The sequence below is a fragment of the Drosophila eugracilis genome, unplaced genomic scaffold (genome assembly GCF_018153835.1).
Source record: "Drosophila eugracilis isolate 14026-0451.02 unplaced genomic scaffold, ASM1815383v1 contig_124, whole genome shotgun sequence".
In the NCBI taxonomy this organism is placed as follows: Eukaryota; Metazoa; Arthropoda; class Insecta; order Diptera; family Drosophilidae; genus Drosophila; species Drosophila eugracilis.
In genome coordinates this window covers 14,405-29,277 of record NW_024572029.1, presented here as the reverse complement: position 1 = coordinate 29,277, position 14,873 = coordinate 14,405, and the positions used below count along the sequence as shown (strand labels likewise).

Below are 14,873 nucleotides of genomic sequence, written 5' to 3'. Positions count from 1 at the left end.
CTAGCACTCTGAAATCTCTCTAAAATATAAACACACTTCATATCTGTAGAGAATAATGAACTTTTTTATTAGTTTTAAAATTCCGTTGTCTATTTTTAGGTGGCTAAATTATAATCTACAAAATTTCAGATATTTTTGCAAAGTTTATGAGCTAGTTGGAAAAACTTGGACTTGCAAATTAGTAAAGTTCGAGTTATGGAAGCTAGCCCGTATATATCATATATATATATATCTAGCACATGGGCATGGGAAAGAAAGAGGGACCGAGTTGACAATGCCCGAGGAGACGGACGGACACGGGAAGAATCGAGAGAAGGCAGGCGGATGAGTAGGGGGCGAACGCTGAAGCGGGGGGGCAGAAGGAAAGTAGCGGAGGGTCGCTGAAGTGAAATGAGGAAAACCAGCACCGGCAGCCATGGCAATGCATATAACATTTTAATTTCCTGCTTATTAGCTGGGCCACACCCACAAAAGGCGGCCCACGCAAACTAACCCAAGCTCACAACCACACACAGACAAGCCCACATGCACCCACACTAACACGCCTCTAAGCACACACACACACATGCACGTAAAGACAACCACACATACAGCTAACGAGCCCGCACACTTACTGCTGACGAACACACACACACACACACACAGACATACCCATATGAGGCACTCACCCATACCCGCACAAATAATACAATACAAACAACGACTTGGAGTGCACTCTGCGAAGAGATTAAAAATAGATTTGAAGAAAGCGCTTAAATGGAGCAAATATAAGCCGAGAAAGCGCAGTGGAAAAACCTCGGAAGAGGAATGGAAAACAGCGAAGAGACGAAAGCCGATAAGTGGCAGAACAAGAACCTTCAAAGATTTAAGGACAGTCCCTCAAACAATATAACTAAATCGAGCTTAAAGTCTGCCGACATCTTAAACAGCTTGCATGTGCAAAATTATGGTTTCTAAGTTGGTTTTTCGAAAACACTTTTTAAAAAATAGTTACTAGTTTTGAGTTTTAGTTTAGTTTTTGTTGAATGATTTTAAAGATTTTTGAAAAGGAAATATGGTGAAAGAAACTTGTAAGTTCTGTAAAATATTTAAAAAATCTAAAATGATTGCATACTTTTCAGCTGTTCCATTAGAAAATATAAGTTGCTACAGATTTTTGTATATTTCTTTGATTTTTCTTGAAATTTAGATTTAAAAAAGGTAACTAAATGAAAAATTAGCTTAAAATAGTAATTTTATAAAAATACAGAGCCCAATCTTCCTTAAAAGTCTTCTACAAAATCACATTTCAAGTCAAGTTTAAATCTTTAAACCTAATTAAAGCCCAAGAAAAAAGAAGTGGCTAATATAAGGCACAAGTAAAAAAAAAAAAGGGGGACTGAAAAAAAGATGGGCACTCGAAAATCGTTGAGAACAGACGGCAGAAAACCCAAGGAGGAAAGAAATCCGATAAGTAGACGGGCAAGAAATGGCAAAGATTACAAGATATTTGCCCATAAGCAGATATCTTTTGCAGTTTTCTTTAAATATTACAAGTGGCCACTAGGAAAGTAATAATACAGGAAGAAAAAAAAACAGGCCACAACTTTAACAGGGAAACACATGGAAAATATGCATTTTCCCAACTTAATTAAAGCGAAAAGAGGAGAGAAACCTTTAAAGCAATTTCGAAAATATGCAAATAGATACTCTTATCTAAAATTTGCATTTCACTCGTGTACATAATTCCTACACCAAAGGGCATGAAGTTCACTCTAAAGTTTTCTCTTTTTTCTTTTTTTTTAGCTTTGGGGCTAGTATTTCATTTAGTGTTTTTTATGTTATGTTGTTTTTGTTTTTTTTTTTTTAAACAAAGTGAATGTTAGAGTAGAAGAAACAGAAATCTTGAGTCTTTATTTGCGTTGTATCCCATTAGTGGTTTGTGTATATTTAGCCATTTCGGCCTTAACCAAAATCAAATAGTTTTCTTGTACATCTCTAGATCTCTCTCACTCACTCTATCTTTTGCTATGTTTCTCGAGAAAAATGTTGTATAAATAAAAACAATGTGGGGTAAAAACATGGTTTTTAATTGGCTGTACAACATTGACCTGGCGTACGTGACGTATGAGTGATATTCATATGTATTTGTGAATGACTTGCACAAATAGCTGAGAGAAATGGCCGAGAACAAGAGACGGTTAAATGCCGACCAGGAAGAGGATGGGGGATAAAGATGTTGGCCAAAAAGGAAAGGGAAGAGGATGCAAAAACAAAAAAAAGAAGAAGGAGAAAACAAGAAATGGGAAAGGGAGAAAGAAGCACGAGATGGAGCCAACCAACGAGTATGAGAACGTGGACGAGAAAATCCACTAGCGAATCTACCCGGTGACCCAGGCGACTAACGGGACATGCGAAGATGCAGTGGCAAAGATACAAGTACAGGCTGACAGGGCTCCTCATGCACACAGATACTCAGCTGCAGGATACACTCACTCACACATACATACACAAAACAGTTCACATACACTAGCCCACACACTAACCCGCCTCACACAGACACACAACATACACACACACATGTGAGTAGCACATAAATGCAGGCATTAGTACACTGTACAAAATCACTTATCAGTTGGTAGTTTTACTTAAATTTCAATATTAAGAGATTAGAAACTTGAAAACTCCGAGGCTAGAAAGCCTTTGATTACTTTGACTAATAACTTATCTATAAAATCTTCCTTCCTATTTAATGATTTTTAAAGAATATTCTTAAATACTTATTTGGTTTAATTTCCTGATGATTTACTAACCAATTTTTGTTAAAAAATTAATGAAACCAAACCTTATTATATAACTTAACGCTAATCAAACTATAAACAGCATTACCCAAGGCAGTTAACTCTTTTGTATTGCAATTTCTTAAGTTAATTAACCTGATAATTAGCTATTAGCTTGGCCAATATAATTACCAATTTTTCTCACGGTGTGTGAGTGTGTGTGATGCGTTTTGTTTGTCATGAGCGCGGTTGGCATCCAGCCTACGAGGCCCCACACATCCGCTTCCCGCTCCCTGGCGCTCTTATCCTGGTGGGAGGAGGACCTCCGCCAGCTGGTGCTGCTGCTGCTGCTGCTGCTCCACCTCCATCTCCCCACATCCTCATACCATGCCAAATGTCCCTCTGCATCGCTCGTTTTCCTGTCATACCCCACACATTTTTCATTACACACTCTGTCCCTTGCAGCAAACGAAATTTTTGGATGCGCCTCGCGCGTCTTGCCACGGCGGCTTGTACTTTGCCACACTCGCACTAACACTCAGACACTCTCGACCACACACACACACACACACAAACGCACACAGAGACAGGCCAATACATGCATATATTCAGGAATACACACACACACACACACATGTGGCCAAACAATATAAATCACCAGCACTCACACAAACGTGTTTGCGACAGTGGTGGAGTTTTGAGGGGCGCCGACCAGGACCAGGAAGTAGGATGAAATATCGATTTAATATAAGCCGGCGAAATGTATATACATATTTGGAGAATTATACCAAAACGTGACTGAAACATATACAAAACCAAAAAAAAAAAAACAGAGCAGAGAAAATGGTCAAAAACAGCAAAACGCCCCGTTACGTAATCTGCCGCAATGAACAATTTCTTTTTTTCCCCTCCATTTGCTGGCCGCACAAAATGTGCAATGCGATATGGCTAGATATATATATTATATATACTATATATATATATACAATTTTATGCACGTTTTTTGCCCATTTTATAGGCAATACATTTAGTTTTTATTTTTAATACGCAGCAATAAACTTTAGTTTTCATTTGCAGGTTAAGTTAAAAAAAACCGAGAAAATGCACAGGTGCAGGCTGGTCTACCAATTTATTTTTCTATTTTATGAACTAACATTTTCTATTTAAAGAAAAACTGACAACAACTTTAAGGAAAATAAGGATTCTTTTTGTCTTTTTTTTCGAGCAAATGAAATCTTTTTCAAGCCCTCGTCTCCGAGTCACAGGATGTCCAATGAGACATCCTTTTTGGGTTTTTTTTCTCTTTTTTGTGTGTGTGTGTGTTTCCTCAACATGTTTACATTTAATTAATGCGTACACATGGCTTAAAAGCTGATTATCCTTAATTAGTGTTGTCTTTGGCCACACATTTTACCTGAGAACATTTGGCGTAGGCTAGGATTTCACCCGGCATACATGGCGTATGAGTAATTTCAGCTCGGTGTCACCAGTGCTCTCCATTTCTATGCCACAACAAAAAGAAACATGTGCAACACGAACATTCAAGTTAATTGCTTTCTCGCGTGGCAATTTGAAGATTTTAAATCTTGAAACTGTTAAGACAGACAAAGGCAAAGGTTTTCTTAGAGGGAAGTTCTAGATTTTTGTAGAAACAGAATTACTGGGTACTCTAACTTCGAGTTACTAAACTCTTCTGTTTTTATGACTTTCTTTCCGCAATTACGGTCCAGCCCCCTTTCTCGAACACGCCTCTGGACAAATGCATCGTGGCCAAGACTAACTGCCAGGTCACCAGGGTATGGTGACCGCACTCCAGGCTCCCTGGCTTCTCTCCGTGTTCCGCTTCGAAGACCGGTTGCCGGAGCCATTGAAAATGTTGATAATTGAATTCACACGTGAATGATCACAATCTTGAAGCCTTTACTCGGGCCTATTGGCCTGCTGCTCCTCGGTTTCAGGAGCTCTTCCGTGGCGCCCGGATTCGGTTTTTGGATTTTGTGGGGTGGTGGCGGTGGTGGTGCTGTTTCTAGTTGATGGTAGGATGGTTAGTTGCTGGATTAATGGGTTTGGCCGGGACGGCAGCAGGAGGCTGCAGATTGAATCGCTAGCTTTTTGGCAAGGACCAAAACGAAATGCCAAAGCCAAGCCCGAAAACCGAGACCAAAAGCCAAGTAATTATGATCGTAAATTGATTAGGGAACAAGGGAGAGAGAGAGAGAAAGAGAGAGGTGGCTACAGGGGGTTTAGAAAGGCGAATTTCCAACGAAGGACGGACCACACAAAGGGGGTTAATGGAATTAGTGTTACATAATCTCTGTTGTTGTTCCACAGCACTTGCAGTTGCGATGATGCTGCTGATTTTGCCGCCGGGCTTTTAGTTAACCCACAAAAACAGCGCAGAGCCCTTTCACCAAATCACCTTAAAAACTTTTCACATTGCTTAACTTTTTATTATTGTATATGCACTGCGCTTATACTTGCCGCATAAAAATACAAGATAACAACTTTTATTGATCTCAAGAGTCTTACCAAAATAAGAAGTACAGAAAACCGAGGTTGAGATTGAGATTGAGACCACTAAAAACTTCAGCACAAACAAATTCAAAAACTTCAAATTGTTTATGGCGGAAGGTAACGAAACAAGTTTTCGTCACTTGAGAGAGTAGTTTTTATCCTAGCTAAAGGTGCTCCATATCCTTGAAGTAAGTTTAAGGCAGTGGAAATTTTATAAATATGGTAAAGGTTAAAGACTAACTAGGTAAGTTAATAACTTTCTTTTAATAGTAATATTAATGAAAGTTAAAGTTTAAAAAAAAGATAAATATAACTCATCCTAACTTATCTTAGACAAAAACTTCTTAAATTTCATCTGTAACTACTTTGATTTTTCCAATTTTAGGTTACCGAATTCGGAGGTGACACCCCAGTGTAACCTTCGTCACCTGTTTTCCCCCCGCTAAGAAATATCCTTTTAGCGTATTGCGTCCTGTGCAAACCCCTTGAGACCTCAAAAGGGTTAAAGGCGGCGCACTTGCAAATGCAGTGTGTTTTTGCACTCAAAATCGAGAGCACTCAATTAGAAACGTTAAGCTAACGACCGATTCGATCGGCGTTCAGCATGAACCCGAGTGGGATGGCGCTATATATGTATATGTATGGCTGCACTCTTCATCGATCTGCTGCGACAATAACAAATAACTGTATAACGAATCGGAATCAGAAACGGAATCGAAATCATAAGAAAAAATTCCATTTCAGCTCGTATCGAATTAATTTGCCTAAAATGTGGCACAAATCTCAATTGCAGCAGTGCACATCAATAAACAAAAACGCCAGAAAGGAGCAAAAAAGGCGAGCAAAGGAGCAAAGGAGCAAAGGACATGTGAGATTGATGACACAATCGAACAGGTAAGAGCGAGACAGTCAAATATACCCAACTAGTGGAGGGAAAAAGAGAGGTACATACCATATATAGTATATATACATAGGAATGGGTGAGGGTCGGGTCGCTGACTGCCAAATGGAAAATGGATTTCAGTATTAATTTCGCTGACGACGACGACGACGTCGACGACGACGAGGACATGGACATGGACGAGGATGGAGCGAAGTGAAGGCACGTTGGCAACATCAAAAGCGAGGCATATCCGTCTTGACATTCCGTCCGGGCTGCAGATGCAGATGCAGATGCTGTAGGATGCTGGCGGTTTCCGGGGGTGTTACTGGGCTTTTCCCGGGGCTTACCAAGAGGGTATCCGAAAAAGGGGCAACCCAAAAAAGGGGGAAATGGGCATGGGAATGGGAATGACGGAATGTAGAGATGAAGAACCGGAGCAAAACTGCGGTTTGCCATCTCTGCAATGCGCCGGACCCCGGAGCCGGAATCTAACTTCAATGATGGGAAAAGTACAAGGTATGGGCAAACAACAAAAACAAAAAACAAAAAAGGAAAACAAATACACGTGGGTAAACCGAAAGTGATGGTGAGGGTACCGCATTTGGTTAACCCAAGAAAGGTACAAGGTACTTAGATTAATCAAGGGGTTTAGTATAAACCAAAATAATTCATAGAAGAAACGGATAGTTATATTGAAATTAGCATATTTTATTAAAATATTAATTACTATTAATTATTTTTAATACGACGACTTTAAGCTATAACTTTCCACTTATCTATTTTTTCCACAGTTTACAATATCATCAATGTCATAAGATGATTTATTAATAATCCTTAATCAAAGCAAGGTCAGAACCATTAAGTAAAAGTACCTAAGAACCTAGACTAGACACTGTCCATCACTGATCCTAACCATGTCAGTTGAGCTCCCCACACTTTTCGTTCTCCTTTGCCCAGGGAAAAGCTGCTCCGGCATGCCGCTACCCTCCGTTGGTCCATTGGTTTTCGCTTTTATGGCGCGGGCACACCTATTTTCCAAAAGGATTTCCCAGCATTTGCGGCAAAATGAAGCAACAACAATGTTGCAAAAACAAAAAGGATGGCGAAAAAATAAACTAACGCCAAGTTGGCTCTTTGTTATTTGGGCGTTTGGCAAGTTTCTCGGTGCCTTTCCGTTTTTATACCCTTGCTGAGGGTATTAGAACTTGGATTAGGAGTTTCCGGCTCAGTGAACGAGATATTTGTGAACCTAAAAAGTCATTTCTGCATAAGCTGTCTGCCTCAACGCGGATTTGTCCGAGACTATAAAATCAATAGGGATGGATTTTTTTTTCTTCGCCCACCGTCGTCTTATTTACATTGTAGCGTTGAGAACTTTTGGATTTAGATTGTTATGTTGGGATCAATATGTCCCAAAAGGCTATATAATTTAATATACTATAAAACACAACATCATTTATGCTCCCCTCAATTCAGACTTTAAGCTATTTCGAAATTCAAAGCAAATGTTTTGCTCAAAAGGAACTACAAACAGCACTTCTAATTAACCCACATAAAATCCTAAACAAAATAAGATCTACAACTTACCTACAAGGGTATTTTCAGTTTCGTTCCTCTAAGCTAGCCCTAGTTCTTTTTTTTTTGGCTCTTCTACTTGTCGTCGTGTCGTCGTCATACAAAATAAATGGAATATCTTCGCGTTCTGCTCCTTCAGGCACTTCCTCATCCTCCAGTGCTTTTCCCCCATTTTTCCTGCGGTTCCATCCGTCATGCCTTGTACTTCTTACCCATTTTATTTTCCATTTTTTTTTTTCCTTCTGCTTTCTGTTTTAGATGAAAAGTGGAAACGGGCTAAGGGACTCTGTTGCAACTTATGCAAAATATTTGCACCGAAAAGGGTTTGCTAAGAGCGCCTGGCATACACATAAATAATTTATGAGCATGGGACAAATTGAAATTAGCATAATAAGGAGACAATACAGAAATCAGTGGTTTGTTTTTCCATCTACTCGAACTTTAATTGGATGCATTTTAGCCCTGACGAGCCCGTTTCCGTTCCTGATAACGTGCCAAGGCAGCATCGAAGACCTCGCCCACGGTTCTTTTCCGCCAGATGAGCGTTCGATCAACTGGAGGTTTGGTAACTGTCGGCACCGGTAGATCCTTCTCGTCTACCTCGGCAACAGAATCATCATTTTTGGTGGGCGATGATTGCTTCGATGCCTCGGGCTTTTTGTCTTTGGTGGACTCTGAACTTTGCTGAGCGTTTTCCTTTGTTTTGCCCTGAGGCTGATTGTCCTTGTCCTTTTCCTTATCTTTCTCATCTTCTTCATCGCTTGAATCGTCTATGCTGAAGTCGGAGTCCGCATCTATATTGTTGGCCAAATGAGCCTGAGCTGGTTTGCTTTCCGCTTGATCTGTTGGCGTTTTAGCCTCCGTGTCCTGACCGGACTTGCTCTTGGCCTGCTCCTCCTCCTCGGAAGAGCGACGTTGCCGATAGCTCCTATGTTTAGCGGCCTCCGCTTTGATAGGTTTGTAAGATACCTCTTCAGTGGAGGGCGCCGTTTTCGGTTTAATCACATCTTCCTGGGCAGGGCCGCCCATTTTCTGTTCATAAAGATGACGATAAAAGCCGCCCAGATCCTTTTGCTTGGTAACATCGCCAATGGCCTCAAGGTACTCATCTCGCTGTTCCTGCTCTTGCATCTGTCTTATCGACTCGAGTTTCTTGCGATAGGCGGCCGTAACATAGGTGTCCTTGTCCTTGTACATCTCACCTTCGGCCTCGCGATCTTTCTGCACCTGCCGTTCGATGCGGAGCTCCTTCTCCAGCTTCCTGCGCTCGGCGTGCTCCATTAACCGCCCGATGTATTTTGGCTTTCGCGGTTCCTGACTCTTCGTTTGCTTAGCCTCCTCGCGTTTGTTGTCCATGTCATCGTACAGCTCGTCATACTGGAAGATGGTGGGATCCTCGGCCAGGGCCTTCTCCTGTTGCCGACGTGCCACACGACGCTCCATTAAACTGGGTCCACTGGGCACTCCCCCGGTTTTTGGCTTCAATTGTGGAGCATTGCGGTCATCATCGCTTCCGGAGTCACTGCTCTCGTCAAAAATGGCGGGCTTTGTAGCAGGTCTCACCGGTTCCTTCTTCTGCTGCCCGGGGATAATAAGGCCATATCTGTGGGGTTAAAAGAGATTTTAAAATCACCAAAATACTGTTTTTATTAGGTAAATACTTACTGTTTAGACATTTTCTGTTTGTTTTGTTTATTAATGGCTAGTATGCCTGTTTGTTGCGTCCAGATAAATACTTTACAACAGCACTAATTCAAAGCAACCCTGCGTCGGCTATTCTTTTAAATGCAAAAAGTATCGATATTTTATTGTGAAGACTTGAAAAATACGGAATTATAGCAGGAAAACTGATTTCATAATTAAAAAAATGCACTCTATGATATCAATAAAACTTACTCCGCCAAAAGTATTCAAATATAAAAATTTGGCAATGCAATCCGTCGCCAGTGTCCAATATATATTAGGTGATATACCATAGAGTTTTGTAAATAGTTAACTTAAAACAACATAAAGTATCTTGTTTTAGATATTCTATTCCCAATCTTTAAGCTTTGTTTGCAATTTACAAACTACGATAATATATTAATTTGAAGACAAGTGAATCATTATTATAAATTTAAATTGGAGAACATAGTTTAGTAGAGACCCGAACTATGAATTGTGTCTATGGAACTATCGATAACTAAATCGATTTTAGCCACACTTACGACTGGCCGGTCACACTGTTCTCTGTCTTTTTCCTTCCGTTTCCCTTTCTTTTCCCTTTTCACGTTTGCGTGAGTGCGTGTTCTCCGCGATTTTGTTCATAGAAATTGTAACTAAACTGATTTTATTTCCTCTATTTGCAGCGGTCGTGTAAATCAGTGTTTGCAAACCAATCCCAGGTAATTGCCGCTTTCATTGGACGCCTGTACAGCCTAAAAATGCAGCCAGATAAGATTTGCGGCGATCGCCGGTCGAAACATGTGCAAATACCCACCTTTTTTTTTATTACAATTTTTTTTACTGTGGGCCTAAGAGCCAAAATTGAGCAGTTTGTCATGTAAACAATACATGAAACGCCACGCTACCTTTTGGATTTGTATATCTATATATAAACCCTATTTTTTTTTGGTTATAAATTTTTTTTCTGTGCGAAAGAATATCAAGTGAAAAGTTGGCCAAAAAGTGTGTTGCACAGTGCTGTTGTTGTCGTGCATGTGTGTCTGTGTATGTGTGTAGGTGGCTTAAAAGTGTGGCAAAATGTCTGGAAACCAATTAAATCAAATGTAATACCAACAACCGGCAAAAATTCATGAATTTCGGTGTTCACGAGATGGAAAATCAGCTCGAAATAGTTGTTGTTTACAGCCACTTGCACGCACACACACACACACCACCAAAGATACACAGACAGTATCAGTTTTTTTTTTTATGGTATTTTGCACGTGTTTCGCTTGCTGTTTCCCTTTTTTTAAATAACCCGTTACTTTTTAAATAACTAAAACAGTAATATAGTATAAAGAATCATGTTCAGCACTTTAAAAGCATTTTGTCTATGGTCGTAGCCTTGTGTTCTCCAAAAATTTCATGTCAGAGACATGTTCTTTCATAGTTTGGACAAGCCTCTGTGCGTCTTTAAAGGCCAAGAACCTTAGCTTGCTGCATTTTCAATATAATAAATAATATTAAAGAAAATCTCTTCACATATGTACAAAAAGTATTCAATTATAGTCAGTTTTTATAGGTATTGAATGCTAGTTCTTATAGGTAGTTGACATTTATGCTTCAGAACATAACCCTTTTGTCGTGGTTATTGCTTAGCTCTATATGCTTTTGATAGTCTACATATCTTGCAAGTCTCATTCGAGCTAGGGTTTAATATGCTTCGTATACTAGTCTATAGATATTTCCTCTATATTTTGAGGATCTTTAGCATGTTAGCTAAATATGATAGTTTTTGTGATTAGATTGTATATCACTTAAAGTTAACACTTGTTTCAAGTTATTTTTATACTTAAAAAAAAGTAACGGGTTATAACCTTTATATTTGTAATATTTTTCTGTGAAACCTGCAACTTGTGGCCGTGGTCTAATCATATTCCCAACAATTTTGCAGCCATGGTGCGTATGAACGTATTGGCCGATGCCCTGAAGTGCATTAACAACGCTGAGAAGCGTGGCAAGCGCCAGGTGCTGCTGCGTCCCTGCTCCAAGGTGATCATCAAGTTCCTGACCGTGATGATGAAGCACGGCTACATCGGCGAGTTCGAGATCGTCGACGATCACCGTTCCGGCAAGATCGTTGTCAACCTGACCGGTCGCCTTAACAAGTGCGGCGTCATCTCTCCACGTTTCGATGTGCCAATCAACGACATCGAGAAGTGGACCAACAATCTGCTGCCCTCTCGTCAGTTTGGCTACGTTGTGCTCACCACCTCGGGCGGCATTATGGACCACGAGGAGGCCAGGAGAAAACATTTGGGAGGCAAGATCCTCGGCTTCTTCTTCTAGAGCCACAAAAATGATATCGAAGTGTCTGTGTGTGCTGCTGGGGAGTTGATATGTAGATTGACGTTTTATTTCACCGACCATAATACCATGCATCCAATAGCGTTTGTGTTTAGCAAACTAAGGGCAAGAACGCTGAAACATTCATTCAAGACAACCAAACGACAATGAATGTTCACAAAGAAACCCGAAATAAAATGATTGATACATAATAATTTTAATAACGATTTTGTTTACGATCTATGAAATATGTAAGCCGTACAGTGATGAAACAATAGCAACAGTAAATCGATCTGTTAACATAAAACCAACTTTGTTTATAATATTATCTAAAGTAAAGATGACAAGAGTTGTTCTCAATATTTAGACAAAGGCAAAACTCCAGTAGTAGACAATGACAGTGCCATGTGCTTGCTGCTTTCTTGGCAGTTTAACCTCAGTTACGTGCTTGCCATGATGAGTCAAGAAATCAAAAAGAATATAAGTAACTTTAAATACAACTTTTTTAGGTATCCTGTTACCCGTAAAGGGCCTTTTTAAGCTTCTTATGTTTTGTCAATGTATATATCCTAGTTTTGTCTTAAAGGAACACTTCAACTAGGAAACCTTAACTTTAAAACTTTGGTTCACTCAATATTACTTTGAAATGTTGGGTTCACTCAATATTACTTTGAAATGTTGGGTTTAACTTAGAAAGAGTTGGTGAGTGCACTCTTATAGAGTATACGATTTAGACTAATTCAGCGTTAGAACTCAGATGAAGTTCTATTGGATCCCATAGTTACCTTATTTAAACCTTCAAGTGAGACATTTACTTATCATTTAAAAAGCTGCAAGAAAAGAAAATAGTTGACATATCTTTAAAAAATTTAAATAATACAGTAAAGAGTATAATAGTAGAAAGGGTTTATGTTTCTGACAAGAGTTTAGGTTAGACAAGAGGCTTTAAAATGGTTATATTACAATTTGTATTGAATCGATATTGAAATTTTACAATGTGTAAGGGGCCGTCGTAAAGGAACTATTTGGAATTTTAAAATTACCATTACTAAATTTTCTATAAATTTTAGTATAGGAAAGCTTATTTATTTTTCCAAATAAGTCCTACTTATAAGAATATGTTATTTGTACTGATTCTTAACCATGTTTGTTATCAATATTTCAAAATATAAACAAATGAGCGGACAGTGAGTATGTGAAGTTGCAGCCCTCGAACCAAGTGCTGGAAGATACTTCAAAGCAAAGAACTTAGGCAACACTTAGCCCTTGTATTCTTTGCAACACTGGCTGTTATATGAAAAAGTTATTGCATACTTTGCCACCGTTATCAAGGCAGCCGGTTAAATTTGAATTGATTGTATTTAATTGAAATTCAATTAACCGATCAGTATCCTGACCCAGATGGGATTCCCCTCTTTAAATAATTGGCATGTCATTAACAACAATTACAATTCATATTGACCTACCGATCGATATCGGTGTTGCGTGTGGCTTAGAATAAGTATTATTGATGGGTCTATATGGATGTTATCTATATCTGAGAGGGGCCTACGACGTCTACAACTTGGCAATTGCTTTGGCCATTTGGCCAACACACCCCTTATAGAAACCCAATATCCTTATCGTTGAGGTAAATTGAAAGGTCGAGCTTAGCCCAATATGGCGGTTGGGTAAGTTTGCCATTTTGAGCATGTCATACCGCACGAAACATTCCGACTGATATCACTAATACCATAGAGAAAGCCTCCCGATTACTACTTATCAGTCTATAAAATAATCAAATTACGCCACAGACAGCACTATAGCATAGCACTAAATGTTCTTTTCATCAAAATAGTACCGACTTTCTAATGTTTTTCACAAATAATTAGCAGAATTAAGTAAACATTTTAGATTCCTGCCCTTGGATTAACATTAGTTTATACAATTTTAGACTTTTGCATTTGTCAAGATTTTATGCAGGGTCTTATATGTAAAGCTTTTTAAATTAGAAATAATTATTGAATGGTTTAATGGTAAATTATAACCTCTGTTTAGTGAAACTCAACAGGTGTACAATTGTTACTTACAATTATTTCTTAATTACATTTTCCTAACATCTACCACTATTATTTCCCCCTCAACTGTGTATGTTTGTACTTGTTTTCCGGGTACTGACTTCTGGTGATTGGCATATTGGGTATATCCGAGTAATTTTCCCACCCATTTTCCCGATTGCTGCAGCATACGGGCGGAATTTCATTAGAGCAAATGCGTTTTTTCCCCCATTTTTGCCACCCAATAATTATTGATTTGAAATCGGTGGAATCACTAAACATCCATTGAAAGTCACCGACAATGACATTTGCAACGCCCTCAATGTAGGCCCGTTGGCATAGAAATCGGGCTCAGACCGAGATTATTGTACGTTTCTGTTAGCTTTTTGTACCGCTTTGGCTGCAATGATTCAGCAATAGCAATCTCTTTTTGCAGCTGTCGTGCGGCTGATGAATATGAATAGAGCGTTTTTCTGTACAACAACTTGGCAAACAAGCTCAGGTAAAAACGATTGGGAATCATCAAGCTTGGGCATCACGAAGATGGGTTTCTCTAACTTGAGATTGAGATTTAAGTAAGTGTTATCTTTCCTCCCCGAGATATTATATATTTCAAAACCCTTGAGAAACTTAACTTTAGAACTTAAACTTATACCTTTAGATTCTATATACTACTACGCCTAATATTCGTAACCTGTACGATCAGTTATCCTACCTATAGAGATATAAACCTATCAAACCTACCTATAGAGATATATCACATCAAACTGAAAGAAACTAAAAAGTTCTAAACGGGGAAGTCCACTGTTGAGGCTATTATCTTAGCCTCCATTGTGTTTGAAGTGAACTTGACTGTCCGTGGGCAACAAGCGCAATTAGCAGACTGATAATGATAATGGTCGACGCACTGTGTTGCCGGAATGAGCCATCAAGTCGGCTATACCCCGACGATCCAACAAAAAAAAAAATAATAATAAAAAAAATGGCAAAAACTAACGACGTAACGTGCGCAGCGATCAGATCGCACCACTTGGCTTGGCGAAAGGGTTCTGTTTCTGTTTCCAGTAGGTTCCAAAGCTTTTTTTTCGCAGCTGGTCGGCCATACATATGTCTATG

At 39.3% G+C, this 14,873-nt stretch overlaps 2 protein-coding genes across 3 annotated transcripts; one reads left to right on the top strand and one right to left on the bottom strand.

Annotated features, from left to right (window-relative positions):
• Nucleotides 1–6,854: 6,854 nt before the first annotated feature.
• LOC108118392 (nuclear speckle splicing regulatory protein 1) lies at nucleotides 6,855–9,477 on the bottom strand. The gene is made up of 2 exons (XM_017231069.2): nucleotides 9,397–9,477; nucleotides 6,855–9,334 (listed from the first exon to the last, which is right to left on the bottom strand). The coding sequence occupies exons 1-2, from the start codon at nucleotides 9,405–9,407 to the stop codon at nucleotides 8,188–8,190; spliced, it is 1,158 nt and encodes a 385-aa protein (XP_017086558.1). The 5' UTR covers nucleotides 9,408–9,477; the 3' UTR covers nucleotides 6,855–8,187.
• Nucleotides 9,478–9,938: 461 nt separating this feature from the next.
• LOC108118390 (40S ribosomal protein S15Aa) lies at nucleotides 9,939–11,936 on the top strand. Of its 2 annotated transcripts, none has more exons than XM_017231064.2 (3): nucleotides 9,939–10,011; nucleotides 10,080–10,115; nucleotides 11,330–11,936. In XM_017231064.2, exon 3 carries the CDS (start codon nucleotides 11,332–11,334, stop codon nucleotides 11,722–11,724), a length of 393 nt encoding a protein of 130 aa, XP_017086553.1. In that variant the 5' UTR covers nucleotides 9,939–10,011; nucleotides 10,080–10,115; nucleotides 11,330–11,331; the 3' UTR covers nucleotides 11,725–11,936. The 2 variants fall into 2 exon arrangements, with proteins under 2 accessions (XP_017086553.1, XP_017086555.1); XM_017231066.2 differs by having other exon boundaries at nucleotides 9,989–10,007.
• Nucleotides 11,937–14,873: the final 2,937 nt, after the last annotated feature.

Bases quoted from the DNA above. Each gene is read 5' to 3' on its own strand.
- LOC108118390 (XM_017231064.2), top strand. From the start codon at position 11,332: ATGGTGCGTATGAACGTATTGGCCGATGCCCTGAAGTGCATTAACAAC.